The sequence below is a fragment of the Ruditapes philippinarum genome, unplaced genomic scaffold, assembly GCF_026571515.1.
Source record: "Ruditapes philippinarum isolate M1 unplaced genomic scaffold, ASM2657151v2 ctg5035_1_1_1_1, whole genome shotgun sequence".
NCBI lineage: Eukaryota > Metazoa > Mollusca > Bivalvia > Venerida > Veneridae > Ruditapes > Ruditapes philippinarum.
Genome location: NW_026864468.1, coordinates 92,077 through 117,485, shown reverse-complemented (window position 1 = coordinate 117,485; position 25,409 = coordinate 92,077). Strand labels below are relative to the sequence as shown.

Sequence of the window (25,409 nt, the reverse complement as noted above, 5' to 3'; positions counted from 1 at the left end):
ACCCCCCATTTCTTCCTTGAAAATGTCAGCTAAGAATTATTTATATTAACAAGATCTTTGCCAAAACGTTTAAATTCACATTTAATTGCTGCGAAATTTTGCAGTTTTAATTTTTTTTTTTTAAAATACCATATAAAAAATTAAAAAAAATTAGTTTCAATAAAAAAACATTTTTTAAAATTTTATATTTTTTAAACCAAAAATTTTTTGATTAATTTTAAGCTAAAAGAAATTTCCCTATAAAAAAAAGCAAAGGGGAAAAAAAAACCAGTTTTTTCGCCGTAAAAAAAACGTGCCCCGGGATAAAACCGTTCTTTTTGTCAAAAAAAGGTTTTTCCCCTAAGGGGGAAAAACCCAAAGGGGTTTTAAAAAAAATTTGGAAAAAAAATTTTTAAAAAACCAAAAACCCCCCGTAATTTTTGGGGTAATTTCTTTTTTTCAAAAACCCGGGATTTCCCCCTTTAAATTAAAAATTTCCTTTTTTAAACAAAATTCCCTAAAAGGGGTAAAAAAAAACAAAATGCAATTAAAAGGAAAAAAAAATTAAATCAAAAATTAAAAAGGGTTTGGGGGGGGGCCCCAAAAAAAACCCTTTGTGGGGTTTTCACGAAAATAAAAAAGGCGAATTTAGGAAAACCCAGATAAAAACCAAAAAAGTTTTTCTTTTTGTGCAATTTAAAAAATATGGGGAAAAAAAAGAAAAAAAACCACCCCAAAAGGGTTCAAAAACCCTTGTATGGAAAAGTGAAAACACAACTCTAGTATTTGAATGAAAATAGGGCATTTATTAAATGCCATAAAATATATAGCAACTAAAAAACGTTTTCACAAAAACATAACTGGGTGGAAAAAACCGCCACAAACCCCACCCAGAACGACCTACTGTGACTTGTCTAAGATGGACTTATGACAAAAAAACCTAGTTGTACATTATATTACATTAAGGCAACCATATATACAAAGCCTAACACGCAAACAATGACTGAACTGAACTGAACACAACTGATGAGGTATATTATGCATGAAAATAAAATAAAATTTGTAAATGTTGTATCCAAAAAAATTATACATAACATGACTGAACTGAACACAACTGATAAGGTATAGTATGCATCAAAATAGCAATAAATTTGTAAATATTGTATCAAAAAATTATACATAAGACTAGACTGAGGAAAGTCTATTTTAAGACATTTCAAAAATTTGTAAAGTTTTTGCAAACTAGAATATAGAAAAACCATAGTAAATATGACACTGTGTAAATCACCTAATAAAAGTTTCTGCGGCCTTAAACCTTTCCAGACAAATACATTATTTTAAAAAAAATTGGACTAGGCTAAGGAAAATGATATCTACTTTAAAATTGACAACACAGGGACCCGGGGCCCTTAAACCGCCCGGCATTAAAAAAATTTTTAATAAACTATTTTTAAAACCCAACTTTTTAACATTGAAAGGCAAGGACCCCGGGAAGAGATGAAAAAATTTAAAGTTATTTAAAAAATTTCTGCAAGCCTTTTAACTTTTCGGGCCCTTATGTGAACAAAATTCATACGGATTTAAAATATATAGGGGGCCCCCAAAAAAAAATGTAATGTTTAAAATGCTAAAAAACCCGCCGCCTTAAACAGTCGGATTTTTTTACTCGAGTATACAAGCTAGATCTGCTGCCTAAAAACCGACAGATCATAAAACAATCTCTTTAAGGGTCTTGATATAAAGGTACAGTTGCAGGGCGTAAGTACTTTTTGTAAGCAGATGATCTCCATCTGCCAAGTCTTTGAATATTTAGAATTGACATATTGTTGTCAAGAGCAAGAGTTGCCCCACCAATACGAAATGAATGAGATGTGTATCGTGAAGGGTCGAGATTACAAGCGGTAACACAAGACTTTAGAATAGAGCGGAAGAAGGAAGTCGTAACTGGTGACCCAGACTGGTGAATGAAAAGAAAACCTGAAGTGTGAGATGTTTTTCTTAAGTAATTTAACATGGCTCTGACTGGACAAAGCCTACTATCATTTTTGCCCTTTGAAACAACACTAGCCGTTTTACCAGCCGAATGTTTGTTAACTTTTCAATGTAATATGTAGTGTATGCACCCTGGGATTGGTTATATACGAAAGATAAATTTCTCCCTTTAAGAACGGGGTAGCACTATGTTATCATTAAACTTTTGTAGAATAGGCTATTTCACCCACTCGAAAAAGGCCATAGAAAGCCACTAAAACATGGATCTCATTAATATATATGTTGTACCGGTCGCAAGACCAGACGTTTTAAGAACTTTCAAAATGGGAATGCATTTGCTGATATAGTAAAAGGACGACGTTTATCAGTTTGAGAATGACGTCTCCAAGCTAATGTAAGGCTTTTTCACAAGAAAAGAATCTAAAGGGTTGACCATGCCATGTAACTTATGAAACCGAAAACCTTTCCCGACATGTATGGGGTTTTATTGAAAGAATTTTTTAGACCCCCGAGGGTTGGCAAACAGGGGATAAACGGGGCCCCAGTTTGTTCCGTTGAGACGGGGTAAAATAGCTTTGGGGAAAATAAGTATTATGAAAAATTTTTGTAGCGCTTTTAAAGCATTTTTGTAGCTTGCTTTTTTTAAGAAGGCCCAGTCCCTTTTCCCCTTTTTAGCAACTAAATAAACTTTTTTTTTTAATAAAAGCACAAAGAAGGTCTAAAGGAAACTGTTTTTTTGGTTGTATGCCCATGGTAAAGGACCCTAAAAACCGGAATGGGGGTTGATCTGAAAAAACGAGAAAAAAAGGGCCCCGGGGAAAAATTTTATATTTACCTGGTACATTTTTCACCCTCGTATGAAAATTTATTGAATTTCATGGTGGCTAGTATTAACCTTCGCACCAAAGCCATAATATCAGAGATTTTGCATGTTTGCTTGTTTATGATATAGACTACGGCTTCATTATCTGTGTGAAGAACAATACAATGATTTTGGAGAAAGGGACCCCAAATTTCAACAGCCAAAACTAAGGAACTAATTCTTTGAAGGTAATATGTTGAGCCTGCCAAGAGTAGGGCCAGCGACCATAAAACCACTTACATTTCAAAAATGGCCCCAAAAACCTAATGACCCGGAGGCGTCCGGTATGTAAGTGCAAGGCATCCGTGGTCAACCACCGTTTCTCAAGCAGGAGTTGTCTACCATTAAAATGATCAGCGAATAACATCCATGCCTGAATATCTTTTCTGCCTTCTCTAGTTAGAGTTATTCTGTGATGGGTTTGTTAACCTTTTTTGTAAGATCAGTCAAGCGACGCAAAAAAACAACGGCCTGGTGGCACTACTTGACAACAGAAATTCAACAGACCTATAAGTGATTGCAAAATCTCGTAATGTAATTTTTCTTGATTTACTAGCTGAGCGTAAGAGTGTTCTTAAGTTTACGAGCTTATCTTGAGGAGGCGAGCTTCCATCAGGATGGAATCTAACTCTAGACCCATAAAAGTGATGATGTTAGTGGCATTCTCAGTTTTTTCAACTTTAATGGGAACTCCTACCTCCGAACAAAAATCCAGAAATGTATTTAAGTTTGACTGGCAGATTTGTGAGTTTGGGGGGCCCCATGATCAGGAAATCGTCTAGTATATGAATTATGTGTTTGATACCGAGCTGTGTCTGCGCAACAAATTGGAGAGCAGTGCTAAAACGTTCAAATATGGCACAAGAAGATGAAGCACCCATTGGGAGGCATGTATCAAAATAAAATTTATCATCAAATTTGAAACCTAAGAGGTGGTGATCATTGGGATGAATAGGGATAAGGCGAAAAGCAGAATCTATGTCTGTTTTACTGAAATATGTCCCTGGACCTAAGATCAAAAGTTTGTTTACTGCATCGTCAAATGAGCTATAGGTGACAGTTGCTAGATCTTGGTCAATAAAGTCGTTGACTGAGCTACCTTTTGGGTAACTGAGATGGTGAATTAACCTATATTGGCCTGGTGATTTTTTAGGGACTAAAAACCAATGGGACTTATACGCATATTAGGAAATGGTGGGGTAAGGGAATGGACCCTTGATGCGTTTGGCATGTAACTCCACTTGTAGTTTTTTGTAATACTAAGTCAGGGGTTTTTAATTAAAATGACTTGAGTTTGGGAAAAAGTGGAAGCTGTAAAGAAGGGGCCCAAGGGGAAAACCATTTTAAAAAACCCCCGGGCGAAAAAAACCCTTTAACCAGATAATCTTAAAATTGATGTTTTTTAATGAAAAGGGGGAAAGGGGTCTTTTAACTTTAATTGGGGTGAACCACTAGGGGGGAGGGGGTTTTTTGCTCTGGTAAATTTGGGGGAAGGTTTAAAATGCCCAAAGGGGTTTTGCTGCCCTGCTCCTTTTTTCTAGTGAACCGAACCCGTTAAATGCTGTAAAGTTGTCCCTGCAGGAAAACCCCAAAATTTTGTTTGGGGAAAAGGGCATTTTTGAAAATTATGGGACTTTTTTCCTTGGGTTAAAAAGTTCCCGCCCTGTGTTTTCCCCCGAAAGGGTTTTAGTCTTGGCCTTTTGGGGGGAATTGTCTGTTAAACTGGCGGGGGGGGAACGAAAAAGGGGAAAGAAACTGGTTTTTTTGGGTGGGGCTGGGTGTACACGCCAAACAACCAGTATTTAAATATGGAAAATTTGGGCCCAAAGGGAAAGGGGAAAAAGACCCGACGCAGCAAATTCCCCGAATTTTTGCGTTTATAAAAAAAGAAAACCCCTTTACCAGGGGTGGGGGAGTTTGGGGAAAAGGGCTTAAAATACTTCCCGATACTTTTAAATTTAAAGCAGGCCCACTCAAAGAGGGAAAATTTGGGGCCCCCATAAAGTAACCCCCAAACGTATAAAAACGGACGTCCATATTTTAATGGATGTAATTTTGCCTTGGGGAACTAAAGGCTGGACCGAAAAGGTTTTGGGAAAGTTTTGGGCCATTTTCAGGGGAAACTTTCTGAGCCTGTTAAAGAGAAAAAGAGGTATTGGTAGAAAACCTGCCAAAATCGAGAATTTATTTTTTCCAAAAAGCCTTGCAAATGGAAAATTTTTTTTCCTGGTTTAAAAATAGGCGATTAATAGGTTTTAAAAAGGGAAAAAGGCGGTTGCCATTTTCCTTTACAAAAATAGAAATGAGTTTTTGGGGTTTTAACAACATTTTTAGAAAATCATTCCCCCATGGAGTTTTTCGTCCGATTTAAAATGTTTATCGTCGATAAAAAAAGAAGGGGGACTTTTGGGAGAGGGGGGAAAAACTTCTTCCGCATTTTTTACTTTCCCGTTGTTTCCCCTGGGGAGTCCTTCCCGTTATCTATAGCAGCTTGAAAAATTGTCCCGCAAACCCGAAAATTGTCATAAGCCCCGGCCTGATCTAAAATTAATGGGTTGTGATTGTTGCCTGGCAGATGTGGATGGCACTTGATTTATATTGGTTATTGTAGAACTAACATTGTTCTTAACTCTAGTGTTTGACTTGTTTGTACTGTTTTTTGCTGGAGGCGGCGGGCAGCATGAACAAGTGGCTTTTGTTGCCTTTCTTTTTCCAGGCTTCATCTGCAAAAAACCAAATAATCATAAAAAACTGATATTAACTGAAAATATTAACGCCCTTAAATCTTGAGAAAAAGCTTGACTGCTGGCCCGTGCTAAATATTGAAGGCAAAGTATTATATTAAAATAAGATGATTGCCGTACATAATGAAGAGCACTTGTAAAGTGATCTGAATTTATAAATATGATTACCAAGAAACAAGTAGAAAAGTATTTAGCAGAAAAGCAGTGCTGATAAATGAATGTAAGTAAGAAAAAATGGTATAACGTGTAAACTAAGCCAAGCCTACACTATCCAAGAACGGACAATCACAAGGCAAGGGGCCTTAAATAAGCCATGCCTATATAAATACAGACGGGAGAGCAGCAGAGCGTTTTAACTAAGCCCTGCACCCAAAAAAAATGTCTGTGAAAAAATATAAAGGGCAGAGCGTGTAAACTAAGCAATGCCAAGTGAGCAACAGAGCGTTTTAACTAAGCCCTGCACCCGTATAATGTAAGTGAAATCACATAAAAGGCAGAGCGTGTAAAACTAAGCAATGCCAAGTGAGCAACAGAGCGTTTTAACTAAGCCCTGCACCCGTATAATGTAAGTGAAATCACATAAAAGGCAGAGCGTGTAAACTAAGCAATGCCAAGCGAGCAACAGAGCGTTTTAACTAAGCCCTGCACTCGGTATAATGTATGTGAAATCACATAAAAGGCAGAGCGTGTAAAACTAAGCAATGCCAAGTGACTGCACTAAAAATTGGACAACAATGCAAGGCGTGTCAACTAAGCCATGCAACTGTAATAAAAATACTGCGACTAGCAATATGTGAAGTAAAAAGAAAAGCCAAATGTATTGATAAAAACTATACAAAAATCTATGTCATACTATTTGTATGAAATTATAGCAAGGTATCATCAGGCTTAGGATAGATCAACGAAATATAAATCAAACCATGATAACCAAATTATGCCAGAAATATTGTTCAATGAGGATATATTTTGAAATCTCAGCCATGTGGTATAGGCTGTCAAGAAAAGTTCTTTAAAATCTCTTTGAAGGTTTTAAAAATTCTCTTACAATAATTGATATGCAAATAAGAATTTTTATATATAAGCTGGCAGATAAAAATAAACTCTTATATGATATGAAAATGTGTACGCATCTTAACAAATGGACTTCTTCCAGGCGGCGACAATAGCTGCTCGTATATTGCCTATAAAAACGCAGTTGACCTGTATGGGATAGGTGGCAACCATCTGCAGCAAAGTTTCTCGCTTTACATTCTGTAGACCAGAAACCCTTTAGCTTCCATAAATAACATCTTCTATGGTCTGTACTGTTCAACCTGTCTGTTAGTAGCATATTGAGATTGTCCACTCTTTCATTGAACCATGCTGAATCGACTTGATAACGAGATTGTCCCATTGAATCTAACCTATGTAAAGTCTGAACACTATGACTTTTTCAACTCCAATAACGAAAAGTAACGTGTCCACTAAATCACAAATGTGTGTTGTAACACTTTCTGGAGATTCCTTAGAGTTAAAAATATCGTTGGTTCCGATAACAAGAACTATATATTTGGCTGAAAATCAACAACTTCATCTAAATGATCCCGTAATGACCGCACCGTTGCACCTGGGAAACCGGAATACTGTATCAGGGGACACCCATCTAAATGAAGATGAAAGTTGTGTGATTTTGAGTCCACAATAAATCGTTTCAAACGCCGTACGAAAGAGTGACCGAAAATTTGTATCTTCTGCGAGCTGGGTTCCGCCATGTTGGATCTCGTCGGAAGTCACGTTCGAAGTCTCATTCACGAGAATTACATAATCCAACTAAAATTAATTCACACTGCTAGTGACTGCCACCTTTGCGCCCATTTTAAAGTTATAAAACGGGGTCGCCGCCCGATAATATTTAGTCCTGAATGTCCCGGGTTAAAATTGGGGGTAAAAAAAAACCCAAATGGATAACCTTGAAAACTATCCAAAACCCTTTTGGGATTTTTTCCAAATTTATAGGGCAAATTTTGCGGGGGGGTTTTAAAAGCAAGCAAAAGTAAACAAAGATTAATGGGTTTTTTTTAATTTTGATTGGTTAATCAGACCAACGTTTATAAAAAAACCCGGTTTGTTTTATTGGCTAAAAAGAAATTTCCCTTTAAAAAAAGGGCTGGGTTTCCTTTTAAATCGTACTAAAATTCCGAAAAAAATATAGAATGAATTTCAAAAAAACATCTTTATGTCCCCTTTTTAAATTCTATTTCCCCTTTTTTTTCTATTTTACAGAAAAAAGTTTAAAAACCCGGTTTTTTTTCCAAATTTAATTTAAAAATTTTTTCCCCAAAGTCTTTTACAATTTTAAAAATGAAATAAAATTTTAAAAAGAAAATGTCCCACTTAAATCTTGTTTTTTCAAATTTTTTAAAGTTTTTGTCATAATCCCTGAATTTTAAGCCAAAATTCAATGACTTTTAAAATGTTTCCCCCGTTTGGGCCTGTTAAAAATCTTTCTTTAACACTGGGGGCCCCCGGGTGCCTATTACTCTGTGATTTTTTTTCGAAAAATGGGGGGAAAAAACCCCTTTAAAAGGAAGCTTGAATGGTTACGGGAGCTGATTCGCTTTTTGTAGGGGAATTCCCGGGGGGGGCATCGTCCTTCCCGGGGGTTAAAGGGATCAACGGGGGTATCCAAATATAAACAAAACCTAGTTGCGTGGGCCGTGGGTTTTAATTTGTTGGTTTGTTTGGGGGGTCCCAAACTTAACCGAGTAATCATTTTTTTTTGGGTGTTTTTTGGGGGCCGATTTTATGCGGGAAGCGGTGGGGTTCAATATGCGTGACGGATGTTGTACAATTAGGACGTTGTCAGCCCTGTCGTCTATCACTGTAGATTGTAAGTAAAATAATCTTTCTTGGCAAACAAGTCATTTATAATGTCAATTCGGTTTCTGTTCAGTACCGCGTGCCAGTCAGGAAAAAATTCATCACCGCACTACTTTACCCTTGACAATCAACTTTGCCTGATACGCTATTTTTACATTTCTCGGAGTGCCTCATAGTTTGACTTCATGTTATTTTGTAAAGACGAGTTCTGGCAAAGCAATCTCTTCAGGGTTAGTCCCTATCGATTCCCGTAACGGGATCCAGTTTAACCAATTGACTCTTTTCATTATAATCAAAGGTTCAGTGTCCGGATAATCCCGAAAAAACACGTAATAATCGGTCTACGGCGTTACTCCATCTTGACCTCGCACTGTCCGACCCAATGACCAGAGACGGTGGACTCGTTGAAATATACATTCTCTCGAGATCAATGTCAAGCCAGTCAGACAAAAACTCCGTTAACACTTCAAGGCAATTCTCATTTCGCATGTCCGCTAATCCGTAGAAAATTAAATTGTTCCTCCGGCTACGGGCATTATCGTCAATACTGTGATATAATTGTAGTTTTGTAAACTCTAAATGAAGGTTAAGCCGTCTTTCAACTTGATCAAGCTGAGATGTTGTTCTGGTCAAATTCGAGGACAAATTTTGTAAATTCGAGTCTATATCGTCAAGTTTTCCCAGTTGTTGAAATATTCGCAATAATTTATCGTCCGAATTTAGCGAAGAAAATGGTCTATTTGCTCGGGTGTTATGGGATCCAGATTGTCCATTTTGCCCAATTGGTGTCTGATCGCAATTCGCCCATTGTTGTTGAAACTCACTAAACCTATTATGTACCGGTACGTTATATGTATGTGATAAGGGTGTACTAGTTCTCGTCTCCATCATATAAACATTATATCATATAAACATTATATCATATAAACAGCAACGCACTAACCATATAATTCTATATAGTTTTCAATCAAATCTAATTTACCGCCAAAATGTAATGCTATATATCCAAGAAACACAATAAATCCCGTTTTCTATATCACGATATATATATCAGCCAGCACAACCAGCACAGTTACTATATTTCCAGTCAGATTGTCATCAAAATTATCAAAAACAATTTCCATATATCACCATAAATCCGATTTTAAATTATTTTCTCTCACTTTAAATTTTCATGTCAGCCATCTTGCTACGCATGCGCATGATAGTATAATAGATATATTAAAATCCCTGGCTGTAGGTTGGTCATGGAACATTTTGAAAACACACTAGGTTTAGGTAAAAAAACAACCAGTATATATAGTACGTATGAAAAACCAACTGAGATCTAATTTAAAAAAAGAGGAAATAAGTGAGTAACCACACTTTTAATCAAATACGCACTGTTCTGTTCTCCATTATTCATACGTTCACAAGTCCAGACATAGACTAACTTAAGACATATATGATCTATATAACATATGCATGAATGGTCATTTGTTAAATTATTTATAATATCTAAAAGGAGCGTTTGTCAAAAATAAATAAATAAAAAATATATGAGCCGCGTCATGACAAAACCAACATAGTGGGTTTGCGACCAGCATGGATCCAGACCAGCCTGCGCCTCCGCGCAGTCTGATCAGGTTCCATGCTGTTCGCTATCAGTTTCTCTACTTGTAATAGGGTTTGTAAGCGAACAGCATGGATCCTGATCAGATCTGGGGTTAGTATCTCGAAGCTATCGTTATATTTGCGTTTACGAACGTGCTAACGATTGACGGAAGGTTAGTTAAAGGCCCGGTCACACAGCCTTTCGCGTTTGTATCGCGGGTAAAATTTCGCGATTTCTTTTTGCCCGCGGTTGCCCGTGGTGGAAAATGTGCAAAATTGGCTTACCCGCGGTTTTCCCGTGGTATGCCCGCGGAACAGACGCCGGCGACTGTTCCGCGTCCTTATCGCGGATGAAGCGCGGCGGTACCGCGACCTACCACGGGTATAATAAAGCAGCCGAACCGGGCTGTTCTGGAGACCCTCTCTAAAATCACTTGCATTGTAGATGTGGGCATCAGACGAAGACCCCTTGCCGCCGACGTCTATCCAGAGGAACTTGTAGTCAGATGCAACGACTTCCAGGAGGATGACACTGAAGAAACTTGTAGTTGAAGTAGTCGGACCCAGTGTTGGCAGGATATTTACGGGCAATGTGCTTGCCGTCTATTGCACCAATGACATGCGGAAAGTTCCAACTGTTCATCCAATTGTCACTAATCTGACGCCACTCTGCAGCAGTCTGTGGTGGCGCGAGCAGCTCATCACGGAACTCCTCGACGATGGCCGCACACACTTCGCGCAACAACAGACTGATGGTGTTGTGAGGGACCCTGGAAGGCCCTTGGATCTTCATTACGGAGCTCCACCATGAGACGATCGTACAGCCACAGCTCAGGTCTCCTGCCAATCCAGTCGCGCGACCAGATGTTCCGGACCACCCTCCTCCTCCTCCTTCGTCTTCTTTTGTCAATGAGGAGCTGATGTACCTGTACCACTTGGTTCTGATGCTGCTGGAGGAGCAGCAAGACGAGGTTATTACGGTGACGGGGATCCATGTTCACTCCTTGACGTCTGGAGCACAACTGACGAATGCTCGGCAAATCTCGCTTTTTATATTCCTAAAATCAGACGTTGTACGGACGCGATTAGGCCGTGGACAATCGTATTTGGGACGTGTACTAGACGCAATTGAACGTAATTAGGCCGGTATTGGGGCGCGCTGTTTACGCGGAGAAAAGGCGTTTGTCCGTACTTACAATCGGTACACACGCTAATGCACGTGATAACAACGCGGTACAGACGCGGAACAAACGTGCTATGACCGTGCTCCACCCGCGATTACCCACTAAAATTTCGCGTCCTACCGCGTGTAACCACGTCTTAACCGCGGCCGTAGCACGTCCTAGCACGTTCGTTCCGCGTATGTACCGCGTCTTTACCGCGTGTGTACCACGTGTACCGCCTGCGATTACCCGCGGTCTAAATTTTTGGGCAGCCCAAAACTTTTTCGCGCGGCCAACCGCGTGTGAATTTCTTACCGCGTGTAACGACGGGTAAAGTACGGCTGTATAGCGTCTTTATCGCGACCTCAAAGCGTCCAACAGCGTCTGCTTCACGGGCAGAAATTTTTGGCCGTTATTCGGCCGCGATACGCCCGTTGAGGGCTGTGTGACCGGGCCTTAACGAGAGACTAGCGCGGGTATCTCGAAAGCGATAGTTAAGCAATCGTTCGTTCCTTACTCGTTAGATATTAACGATTGAATTATGTAAACATTTGAATACCGAGAACAGTGTGTTAAAGCAGGAAGGAATGGTCGTAACAAAACGTAAACCAAGAAAAATTGCAAATGTTGAAAATTCCTATGAAACTGACGTGATTACTATTGAAAGGTAAAAACTTAAAATAGAAACAGCAAGACTAGTAACTGAGGGAAAACGACTGTAGACTGACGATTGTGCAGTAAAGGCTGCAAGTGGAAATCAGACATTTTAAACACTTTACTAAGTCAAAACAAATATTCTGGCCGAGCTTCTTCTCAATACCCTCCCTCATTTTTTTCAGGCTACAGCAATTAACATGTTTCATGGTGTAAGTATACTCTCAAGATTCAAACTTGAAAAATGTTGCTTTCATGGATGAAATATTGGAATTGCAAATATCTAAATGAATGTAAATAGCGAACATTCAGTCGTCATAATGTCTATTTTGAATACTAGTAGTCGGTTTATTCAAACACATATCAGGACAACAAATTAAGATTCAAGTTAGTGCATAACTCGGCTTAGTATACAATGTAAACGCTTTATCTCACCATAATTAATCTAGAATTCTTTTTTCTTATGTAAAGTAAAAAAACGATCGTGATATACCAGTGACAATGCTTATTTCTATGATAATGATGATGATACAACGACGACAGCGAGGATGGGTTAAGTTTTAAAGAAATATTAAGATGTTTTTCGTTTGAGTGAAATATAGAATATGTTCACGAAACATGATAAATTTCCATATATTTTCACGAGCTGGAAATCTTAATTTTACTCTTTAAAAAGAACTTCCGATTTCGAAGCTTTATAAATTCGTTATAAATATTCCTGACAAGTTATATGGCCGTATATAAACGGTTGTTTGCAATATAAACCTCGCCTGACGGCTCGGGTTATATTTACAAACAACCGTTTATATAAGGTCACGCAACCTGTCTAATATTAAAAAATATTATTTTCAGTGGATATTCACTATGTTCACTTCAGTGTTGTTATATTTTTCTGGTCCTTCGGGATCATTGATGCCAGCACTATTAAGTGTTGAGAATTGAGTACCGCCCAAGCCGGTGCTAGGGAACGTGAGGGATGTTGCACGTATTCATTATCCCTCATGTACAGACTCAATCAAACCGAGTCAGCAGTTCTCTTGTAATTTTGTTGTGATTAATGCTTCCGAGGGATCATTTTGTTTCCAGATTTTTATATAACCTTCTGTTAATTTATGGATAAATTTTCATTTTGTCTTCAACAACGGATTAAGAAAGGATTATGTATTACAAATTTAAATATAGCAAGTAAAAATATAACAGCTGGTGTTGGCAAGAGCAAAATATTTCAATCTGTTACGTTAAACAAACAAAATTTCCATATATTTCATGCCTTTCTGTTGTACTGATTTTTGCAGCGTAACGTAATGCATTTTTCTTCATGTCATTAAATCATTACATCACAGGTAACTTTTCGAAATATAATTCTGTAAAAAGTACCGAATTTTGTTACATTTTTAACATTATGTACATGCAAATATCTATTTATATTGTCTTGTGCAAAATTAAACATTTCAGAGTTTATTCCTTTCGATGCTTCAGTTATTACATGAATTTTTTTCATCTGCATTTAAATATACATCTTCATGTAAACTAAAAGAGCTTTTACATATGTTTGATATGTGAGAAAAAGAAATAAAATATCATATTTATGTAGGTTCATCATTTTTATCAATAAGGTGATATAATTCTCATTTTTTTGTGTATTTTAAATTCGAAGTATTCTTCCTTTTGTGCCAAAGTGATAGTAACGAGAGCTATACGACACCTTCAACGCAACCGTTAATAATTGGGCATTTTAACGATTATTCGTTAATTACGAGAGTTTCGAGATACCAGTAAAAACCTTAACGAGAGGCTTACGACAGTCGTTATGCTAACGATAGCTTCGAGATACTGACCCCAGGCTGGTTTGGATCCATGCCGGTCGCAAACGCATTACGTTGGTTTTTGTAATGACATGGCTCATATATAGGTCAAACTCTTAATGGAATGGTTGCTATTGTTTTATGATCTTTTGTGTTTCTACAACTTATTGATTGAAATTAAGATGTTATTTGTTTTGTACGATGGTACTCTTCATGTATTACCTTCTTTCAAGAAAGATATTATTATTATAATTATTATTATTATTATTACATATATTATATGTTATTTTGGTTTTGGAGTGATATATGTGGATATATTACCTGTTAAGATTTTATATCACCCGAGCCGTTAGGCGAGGGTGATATTTTATCTTGGCAGGTAATATATCCACATATATCACTCCAAAACCAAAATAATAATTTTATTACCCTTCCCCTGCCGAGTTTAGACGATATTTTAAATAATCATTGCTGTTTCAAATGAAACGTCGAAATAAGATTCCCTTTAGGATACCTCTTCGTCACAACATGACGTCACATAAATACATGACGTACTTTTCCCGTACCTTACAAATTTAAAGTAAACAAGAGAAAAGGAGTAGTCTATATTGAACGCACTTTTTTGTAATTAATATCAAGCTTTCACAAGGTCATATTTGTTTCGATACTGATGGTTATATGTATCATAACTATACTTTGGTAAATATTTATCATTTGACAGTTAAAAAGTGCTTTTAAATCGGAGTTTACACCGCGTAAAATCGAACCGTACGCGCATCATCTCCGCGCATGATGTTTACAACGTTGGGTACCAAACGGGGAAATTTAGTGTGTATATTACCCGTCTGGCTCGGTTATATCAATTTCTTTCGGGTGATCAATATCCAATCAAAAAGGCGGAAAAAATCTGGAAGGGTAATAATATATGTTATTTTGGTTTTGGAGTGATATATGTGGATATATTACCTGTTAAGATTTTATATCACCCGAGCCGTTAGGCGAGGGTGATATTTTATCTTGGCAGGTAATATATCCACATATATCACTCCAAAACCAAAATAATAATTTTATTACCCTTCCCCTGCCGAGTTTAGACGATTTTTTAAAAAATCATTGCTGTTTCAAATGAAACGTCGAAATAAGATTCCCTTTAGGATACCTCTTCGTCACAACATGACGTCACATAAATACATGACGTATTTTTCCCGTACCTTACGAAAGTAAACAAGAGAAAAGGAGTAGTCTATTGAACGCACTTTTTTGTAATTAATATCAAGCTTTCACAAGGTCATATTTGTTTTCGATACTGATGGTAATATGTATCATTACTCTACTTTGGTAAATATTGATCATTTGACAGTTAAAAAGTGCTTTTAAATCGGAATTTACACCGCGTAAAATCGAACCGTACGCGCATCACCTCAGCGCATGTTGTTTACAACGTTGGGTACCAAACGGGGAAATTTAGTGTGTATATTACCCGTCTGGCTCGGTTATATCAATTTCTTTCGGGTGATCAATATCCAATCAAAAAGGCGGAAAAAATCTGGAAGGGTAATAAAATAATATGTTTTTGAAACATATATGAAACGAGTTCATGACAATGTTATTAAGCGGATGTAAGATATCTTATATTTAACCAAATCTTTTGTTTTCCCAGATATTAAATATTAAACAATAGTGGCCGTTAAATTACACATATTAATATAAATAAAGATAAATTGATTATATATATTACATAGAAAACAAGGGAAGTAATTGTGATAGTGAAGTTCACTACGTATGTGTACTTCTGCGTGAACTATACGTAACGCTCCAATGATTTTAAGTGAGTTTATCCTGTAACAAAGTGTGTGAATAATGCAATTCTTGTAAAATGTGTTGAATAAGAAAAAGAAAAAAAATAGAGAAAAGCAGTTTACTTTATGGATTGTATATTTTTTAAAGACTTTGCCGAAATAATTAAATGATGATGAGCACAGAGCACATCATGCACATATCAGCAGCCCAGAGGATAGTAAAGTTCCTATAGTGTAAAGCAATGTTATGGAGTTGAAGGATAAACCACGATTTTCTAGGTAAGTAAGTATAAATGTAGCCGATCTTAAACTGCTTTTCAGTACCATGATATCTGGTGTTTTTGTTGATTTTTTTTCATCTAGGTCAACATAATATTATAAAAGTGGTTTATAGTATTTAAAGTGAATTTGTCTGTCACGGAAGGTCTGCGATAACAGTGATAGTATTTAGCAGGCATAACATCAAACCGCTGGAAGTTGTTGGTAAGTATGAGTTTAAGTTCAAATTTTATTTGCAAATCGGCAAATCCTTGCCTTTGGCAATACATACAAAACATATACATACATGAGTATTGCATATTTTTCATTGATAGTATATAAGACATTATAACAACCCACAGAAGAATTAACAAGAAAGTTGTTAAGTGTGAGGTACATGCTCCGGTATTACATATTAGCAGATAATAAAATGTTCATAATTATATAAAATGAATTTATTTCCCGTAAGTTAGTTATAGTCATTAGCCAGATATGTTAAAACACTCTGTCAGTATATTACGGTGTTCCGTTTGGACAATCGTGATTTTTTATTTAGTCTGTACCCGCGATGCACGATGGTACGATGGTGAAAATGCGATGACACGATGATGAAATCGCGACGGTACGATGGTGAAAACGCGATGGCACGATGGTAAAAGCGCGATGGTTCGATGGTAAAACGCGATGGCGACATCGCGATTTCACCATCGTACCATCGCGATTTCATCATCGTGTCATCGCATTTTCACCATCGTACCATCGTGCATCGCGATGGAAACAGAAAACAGAAAATGCATTTTTTTTAAATGAATATCCTCTATATACTACGGTGTTCCGTTTGGACAATAGTGATTTTTTTATTTCGTCCTTACCCGCGATGCACGATGGTACGATGATAAAAACACGATGGTATGATGGTGAAAACGCGATGGCACGATGGTAAAAGCGCGATGGTTCGATGGTAAAACGCGATGGCGACATCGCGATTTCACCATCGTACCATCGTGTTTTCACCATCATACCATCGTGTTTTTATCATCGTGTCAACGTACCATCGCGTTTTCACCATCGTACCATCGTGCATCGCGGGTAAGGACGAAATAAAAAAATCACTAATGTCCAAACGGAATACCGTAGTATATAGAGGATATTCATTTAAAAAAAATGCATTTTCTGTTTATTATACATGTGTATATTTCTCATTTTTTTTGACCGTATAGTTCTCAATACTTTTACTTAAATTTTGTGTATTGCCTGAATTAAGCAAACAGTAGTGCGGCAAGACACCGGTGAAAATACGGAAAATATGGTTCAATATGCAGTGAAAAAGAAAACTTTTACAGTTAAAATTCGGACAATGAAATTATGCATTTTCTTTCAACAATATTTCTAAAAATTTCATTTATAAGTATATAATCAATTGCATAAACTAGTATGCGAATATTCATTTCATATACAATACCAAACATCAGTATATAGATGCTTAATACTGACATGAACGTCCTATTTTATGAATGGACAATGTCTCCTTTCTATGCGAGATTCTGATCAGAACAACATGAGTGAGTGAGTGAATGAATGAGATGGTGAGTGAGTAAGTGAGTGAATGAGAAAGTGTGTGAGTGAGTGAGTGAATGAGTGAGTGAGTGAGTATACTTTGTTTACATGAGGTTCTTTGATAGAGACAATCATATCTTCATTGAGATCTCTTCCACATACATCTATTCATGCAAAAAACTGAAATATTGTCTCAAATTTAGCAACATTTAGCAAAAACATTTAGCCACGTGAAAATAGTAACGATATAATGTCGAAACTTTTGTGCAAACTCCGATTATCTGATATAGATGCATTTGCATATGTTAAATCTGTATCTAAATTGTGCTATTTTTGAGAAGTTCGAATATCAAATGGAATATCGCTCCACAGTTGCCCTGTATGAGCATTTCGAAAATAGTTTCAACTATGAATTGATTTTACAAAACTACGTATTATAACATTTCAGGTTTAACAAATGGCTGATTTTAGTAGTTACTACTTTAGTAATGATGGTCGACTTTGCACTGTTGTTTTCATTAGGAGCTCTATACATAGACATTATGGAAACATATGAAACGGACAGAGCCACGGCGGCGGTAGTACAGTCCTTGATGACCGGTGTCACCCTAGGCTTTGGTAAAAAGATTGAACCCTTATCCTTCTAGAACAGAATGTGTTCAGCATTTGCCACCAGTACAGTGCCAGGCCAGCCTGCACATCCGTGCAGTCTAACTAGGCACTATACTGGTGGCTGACTAACTGTAATTTATAGCTCACCTGTCACTTTGTGACAGGGTGAGCTTTTATGATCGCTTTTCGTCCGGCGTCCGTCCGTCCATCGTCCGTCCGTCGTCCGTAAACTTTTACTTTAAATGACATCTCCTCATAAACCACTAAGCCAATTTCATCCAAACATCACAGGAATGTTCCTTTGGTGGTCACCTTTGAAAATTGTTCAAAGAATTTAATTCCATGCAGAACTCTGGTTGCCATGGCAACCAAAAGAAAAAACTTTAAATATCTTCTTCTAAAAAACCAAAAAGAGCTAGAGCTAAGATATTTGGCATGAAACATCTTCTAGTGAGTGTCTACCAAGTTTGTTCAAATAAAAGCCCTGGGGTCAAAATTGGCCCCGCCCCAGGGGGTCATTGATTTTCCCTATATGTATATAGTAAAAACTTTAAAAATCTTCTTTTAAAGAACCCAAAGAGCTAGAGCTACGTTATTTAGCATGAAACATCTTCTAATGGGTGTCTACCAAGTTTGTTCAAATAAAAGCCCTGGGGTTTAAACTGGCCCCGCTCCGGGGGGGGGGGGGCTATATACAGGTGAGCGACTTCATGGCCATCGTGGCCCTCTTGTTTTATTTTGATATCCATATAGTTGATATTTCCAAAAAAAGGCCCATTTAAGAGTCAGCATGTTAAGTGTTAACATTCTTATGGTTTAGTTTGGCCGATCTAAAATCAGACAATTCATTCTGGTTCTTCGGTATCACTGAAACCTATACGTTAAGTGTAGAAGATTGAAAAGTCATCAAGCTGATCGTTAGAGACGTAAAAATGGTGTGCTATTTATCATCGTTAAAGGGACACTTAGCGTCAGAAATAGCATATGGCAAAGATATGTTTTATGATATTTTGATAATGGCTTTAGATAAATTAAGATGCATATAGACCTTTTTAAAATACGATTTTAACAAAGTAACGAATGTTGCATATTTCAAAAGCATTAAAGTTGATCTCTTTATTTGCTAATAGATATATTTCCACATTTTTAACTGACTATACGAAGTATATGGAGAGCTGTCCTACTCGCCCCGGCGTCGGCGTCCGCGTCCAGATTTCAGATTAAAGTTTTGTTTCACTATAACTTTTTTCATTTCTTAAGGTATCATTTTCAAACTTTAAATATATGTCACATCTTATGTGACAAGGTTCATAACTCTAGCCCCAATATTTTCAGATTTATCTCCCCTTGAAACTTTGAATTTTCCATTAAAAAACTATTTTTTACTGTTTTTTTCATTTCTTAAGGGATCAACTTCATACTTCAAATATATATTCCTGAACATTAACCACATCTTATGCGACAAGGTTCATAACTCTAGCACCACTATTTTCAGATTTATTTCCCCTTGAACTTAGAATTTTCCTTAAAAAAATACTATTTTTTACTGTTACTTCTTTATTTCTTAAGGGGTCAACTTCATACTTCAAATATATATTCCTTATCATTAACCACATTTTATGTGACAAGGTTCATAACTCTAGCACCATTTTTTTTAGATTTATCTCCCCTTCAACTTAAAATTTTCCTTAAAAATTATTTTTACTGTTACTTATTTATTTCTTAAGGTATCAACTTCATACTTGAAATATATTTTCCTTATCATTAACCACATGTTATGTAACAAAATTCATAACTCTAGCACAAATATTGCAAGAATTATCTCCCCATAAACTTAGATTTTTTTACTTGAAAAATGTTATATTTTACTATAACTTCTTTAGTTTTAAAGGTATCTTCCTCAAACTTCAAATACTTATTCCTTATCATCAATTGCATCTTATGTCACAAGGTTCATAACTCTTGAAGCAATATTTTAGATTTATGTTTTCAATGCAAAATACTAATTAAGTCGCTCTATACTTCTTCATGACACGAAAACAAAAGCTGGTAAAGATGGTTAAGCTATAAAGCCAATGTACTATCGAAAACTATGGAAAATATAACAGAACAAAAAAAAAAAAACCCACTTAGTCTTTCTTTGAGCTTAAAGAGCCGTCAACGGACATTAATAGTGAGTGAGTGAGTAAGTGAGTGAGTGAGTTTGTTGTTTTTTTTTCCCATCATATTTTAAATATTGATCTCTAATTAACGTTTATGTAAACTTTGCTCAGATTTTGCATTTGAATCTGAATATCATTTCTAACTATGTTTTTTCTTGATTTGATATTTACATCTAAATCACCATTTGTTACAAAAGTTTTTGTTGTTATGTGCTTAATAAGTAAAGCAGTATTATTTTTAAAATGATCAAAATGGCAAAGTTTACATTATTTGATGTTACTCGTAATTTAAGTAGGAAATTCTAACATGATCAATTTCTAACTTGATAATAAAGGACAATTGTATTGCGATAAAGATATGTGAAATAATTATTTGCATTGCTTTGACCATTCATTGCTTTGTTTATATATTGAATGGTTAATGACATTTATTCTTGATGACATGCCAATAAGTGACATTAAAGTGAAATATTATTTTATATCTCACAGGTCCAAAAAGTGACATTTAGGTGAAATATTATTTTATATCTCACAGGGCCAATAAGTGGCATTAAAGTGAAATATTATTTTACATCTCACAGGGCCAATAAGTGACATTAAAGTGAAATATTTTTTTATATCTCACAGGGCCAATAAGTGACATTTAAGTGAAATATTATTTCATATCTGGCAGGGCCAATAAGTGACATTAAAGTAAAGTATTATTTTATATCTCACAGGGCTTATAAGTGGCATTAAAGTGAAATATTATTTTATATCTCACAGGGCCAATAAGTGACATTTAAGTGAAATATTATTTCATATCTGGCAGGGCCAATAAGTGACATTAAAGTAAAGTATTATTTTATATCTCACAGGACTTATAAGTGACATTAAAGTGAAATATTATTTTATATCTCACAGGGCCAATAAGTGACATTGAAGTGAAATATCATTTTATATCTCACAGGGCCAAAAAGTGGCATTAAAGTAAAATATTATTTTATATTTCACAGGTGTGTTTAGTGGAGCACTTATCTCAACACTTGGCCTGCATGGTGTTACATTGACAGCTAGCGTTCTTGTACCATTGGGTTTTATTTCATCGTTTTTTGCCACCAGTATACACGTTCTTTACATCACCATTGGGATCACATCAGGTATTTAATTATATTACTATGTTTTAATATACGTGTAATAAATGTTTTATAACTTACGTGCAATTATTTTTTTTTTATAACTAATCATAAGAAATATTGCATCACTTTTGATGTATAAAATATTGTATATTATGCTGTACTAATGTAGTAATGTATACATGTATATTAGTATTTGACTTTTTATTTAACAAAGCTTTATATTAATTTTTCGCTCAACGTCACGTTCCATTAAACTTGAACGTTTAGTTAAAGCTACATATGTTATTTTTATAAACGTATTTTTTTCTTAAGAAGATTGAATGTCGAAAGCTGAGAAAAGCGTTTGTTTTCATTGAACATGCAATGTATAATATATGTTTGAATTCACAGCATGTAAACGTTTAAATTTTCCTTTTAATGAAGCATATAGTGTCCAATAATATTTCAATTACAAATATATCTCCGGTTCTTCGTTAGCAAAAAGTGCTCAGAGGTGAGCTTTTAGGATGTCCCCTATTGTAAGTCGTTGTATATCTCCTGACTTCACATGAATGGTCATTAGGTGGTCCTCTTTTTATAAATGGTTCCAGTATGAAGCATAAATAGTTTGCAAGAGCTAAAAAAATTGACTTGAAAAGTGATTTTATTAATGGTTTCTCACAGCTATGTTCGTCACAAAATTCTCGATTTAGATTTGTCTTCGATTTAATTACTATTATAATTTTCATTTATTCATTTATTTTTTCTGTTTCATGTATAAAGCGATTGGGACATCACTGTCACACGTTAGTTGTGTAACAGTTGTAGGGAGAGTGTTTAAAGGCCGTCATCAAATTATGAGCATTACAATATTAAACACCGCCGTTGGTTTCGCTTCACTTGGCTATCCATATCTTCTGTCGTGGTTGTCTGATATATTCGGACTTCAAGGAACATTTCTTATACTTGGAGGTATCACAAGCAATACATTTATCTTGTGTATTGTTTGTTTTATCAATCGAAAAGCTCTTTCTGATGGACCACTTGATCATAGCAAAGGGTCAGAAAATGATTTCAATGCCGAAACTACCAGAACTAATCCAATTAGGACCATAACGGATGAAAAAGAACATCTTATCGATACTCCAGACGGAGACGAATATGATACATCCCTTAATTTGAAACATATTGGAGTATCAGAAACGAGGTTTATTGCAGAAACATATGATAATATTAAATATAATTCTAAAAATAACGATGATGAAAGAACTGAAGTAGACATAATTGATGACAGAGAAGATGAATTAGCATTAGAGGATAACAATGGTGAAAAGGTGTTTAAAGAAGATCCTACAATTTGTATAAAACATATCGAGTTTGAAAATAACGATCAAAAAGAAATTCCAGAGAAAAATATTGTCGCTGATAAAAAGGAAGGTACAGTCAAAAATAAATCAACGCCTGTAGCAAATGAAACGCAAGCAGCTAAGTTAGAAACGACAAAATATACTAAAGTAACTAAATTGAAACGACATTTTGAAACAGTCCACTGTCTCTTAAAAGAAATAATGACCAAACCATACGTTTGTTTAGTTTTAGCATTCGCCTTCGGAAACATTAGTTTAAATGGTTATCTAGGAGTAAAATTAGACATTGCTATGTGGAAAGGGTTGAGTGAGTCCGAAGGGCTATCATCATTTCTAGCATTCAATTGCTCAAATATTGTTAGTAGATTTATTCCTGGACTTTTGAAAGAACGAAAAGGGATTAATTCCTTTGTGTATCCAGTGATCTCCGCAGTTTCTGGATTTTGCGGACAGTTACTGATTTATTTCTCCGGACAGATATCAGTTTATATGATTGGAGTATGCCTTTGTGGTATAGCGTTCGGTGGTATCGTGTCTTCTTCAATCAATGCAACAGTTAGAATCGTGAGTCTAGAGCAAGTGCCTATAGCAGTGGGATTTCTTATCTCAGTCAATGGTATTCTAATTGTGGGTGTTGGTCCCCTGTTCGGTGAGAGAGTTCATTATATTATCCTCTTACTTTTAACGTTTTATTGTTGTTTTTTGTTACTTTACGTAGATTAAAACAACAGCATGTCATAAATATATTTCCAGCACCCTTTTAAACAAATGCGTGTTAATTTCAAATAATGAAATATGGTAATAATAATAACATTAAAAAAGAAAAATAAACCAAACATTTGACAATAAAAACAATATTGATAAGTAGCACTAGTAAAGGTATTGATGAATATCACAAATTACACAATAAAATTTGATGATAAGTTCATGTGTTTGGTTCAAATACAAAACATGTACAAGACAATATAATATAAGTTTTAAATTACCTAAACAAGAAATAGGACACAATAAACAAGGGTGCTAAATATTTGTCTCACTCCTTTTTACAGTCGTATATTCTCGGCCTTTTCCGTCAAACTTCGGATATGGAGAATTTCAATCAGAATGTAATATAATCAAACATGACTTCCTCTATTTCCAGGTGCTGTTAGAGACATTTCCGGTTCGTATGGCAGTGTTATCATGACAATATGTTCTGCCCAAGCTGCCGCAGCAATATTTTATCTAGCTGCAATGTTTTTACGAAAGCAACGATCGAAGGAAGTGGCTAATCAAACGCACACTGTAGATTAAGCCAAACAAGACATCATCTACGAAGGAAGTGGTTAATTAAATGCACACTGTAGATTAAGCCAAACAAGACATTATCTTTACGAAAGCAAACGAAGGAAGTGGTTAATCAAACGCACACTGTAGATTAAGCCAAACAAGACATTATCTTTCATGTTCACACTATAGAGGCTGAAATGTTTACAGAAAAAGTGAATGTTAAATAACAATGTAATGAAATCCATGTGCTTCCATTGTATTTTATGTATTGTATTATTTGCTGTAACTATGTTTATATACTTACTATGTGTTATGGAATTAATATATTGAATTGAATTGAAATTCTCAAGGTCTATACAAGAATAAGATCGAGTTACAAGCAACCGCACGGTAAGCTCAAAGGTAAAGCGTTGTACTGTGGATCGGACGATGCAGGTTCGATTTCCGGATGGTGCAAGTCACTTTCGATGTAATTGATTATAAAATCCTTTCTACGGTCATTTGCACTGTTCCTCTGCTCTGGCATGTAGGGAAATTATCAGTTCCTTGCCTAAGAGAAGACAATTAGTACTGGTAAACAGCTATGACAGCTTGCCCAGGAACTAAGAGGTGGCTGAACTGTTCTCTGTTGAATTCAAAATGGCAGACTGCCGTGATTCAGAGGTTAAACTATCAACACCACCACCACCACCACGTAAACATAAAAAAACATACATTATTTAGATAATACATTTACTCCAAAATTAGGCAAAAAAGAGTTATGGTTCTTATGCACTGCACATCTACCCATTGAGATCTATTTACCTACAAAGTTTCATGTTGATATCTCTTATAGTTTTAGAGTTATGTCCCGGACAAGATTTTTCTAAAAGGGGAGATAATTCAAAAACCTGAATAGAGTTATGGTTATTTGACACTGCACTCCTCCTCAATGCCCTCTACCACTGTATGAAGTTTAAACAAATTTTTTTCAAGGGTTTTCAAGTTATGCTCCGAACAAGACAACGCACGGACAAACGGGCAGACGGACGAGTTTGCGTGTTTATGCTCTCCCTACGGGGAGCATAAAATGTAGGGAGAGCATAAAATTTCAAGGAGAATGTTGACCAGTTGTAGACCAATCCACTTTAAACATGCAAATTGAAGTAGTTTATCAATGTGTCAGTTTTTTATCTACCAGAGACACTATATATATTATTATATGTCTTTGGTTATACCTGACAACCTGACAACATAAAAGGTAAAAAATACTTTCAGGAAAAAGTTCATTCATTTCTTTTTATTTATAATGTACACATATTGTGAAGTGAGGTAACTTGTGTCATATTGCAAAACCAAAACCTCTACACAGTGACCCCCCTTTGCTTTAAAACCAGTTTCACCAATCGCAACTTTTCGGCCCTTTCCGTCAGTCTACGGATATACCATATATGAATAATAGCCGAATTGTTCCGATTGCCATTATGATTAATATAGGTAATGGGGATTTTTGGCGCAACGGGCGGAAGCAAGTGCAAAATTGGAATAAACAAATATTTTGGTATCAATGCACTGAAGACTATTTTCTGTAATTCCAAATGCAATGTTATTTGCTTATAAGCCTTCAATTGTGAAATCATGTTCTAACGAAAATTTGA

The 25,409-nt window shown here is 35.8% G+C and overlaps 2 protein-coding genes across 4 annotated transcripts in view; both read left to right on the top strand.

Moving 5' to 3' along the window:
• LOC132725711 (uncharacterized) overlaps positions 1 to 24,475 on the top strand; it is a 37,062-nt gene extending 12,587 nt beyond the window's left edge. Inside the window, exons 1-5 of one of the 3 annotated variants that reach the window (XM_060710893.1) lie at positions 15,453 to 15,729; positions 17,714 to 17,883; positions 21,035 to 21,178; positions 21,920 to 23,152; positions 23,645 to 24,472. In XM_060710893.1, coding sequence (XP_060566876.1) covers positions 15,698 to 15,729; positions 17,714 to 17,883; positions 21,035 to 21,178; positions 21,920 to 23,152; positions 23,645 to 23,796 — 1,731 coding nt within the window. In that variant the 5' untranslated portion in view covers positions 15,453 to 15,697 and the 3' untranslated portion in view covers positions 23,797 to 24,472. Of the gene's footprint in view, positions 1 to 15,452; positions 15,730 to 15,792; positions 15,934 to 17,713; positions 17,884 to 21,034; positions 21,179 to 21,919; positions 23,153 to 23,644 lie in introns of those variants that run through there. The other 2 variants (XM_060710896.1, XM_060710894.1) reach the window with 2 other exon arrangements.
• LOC132725713 (uncharacterized) overlaps positions 1 to 25,409 on the top strand; it is a 67,350-nt gene that overhangs the window by 2,290 nt on the left and 39,651 nt on the right. The window lies entirely within an intron of this gene.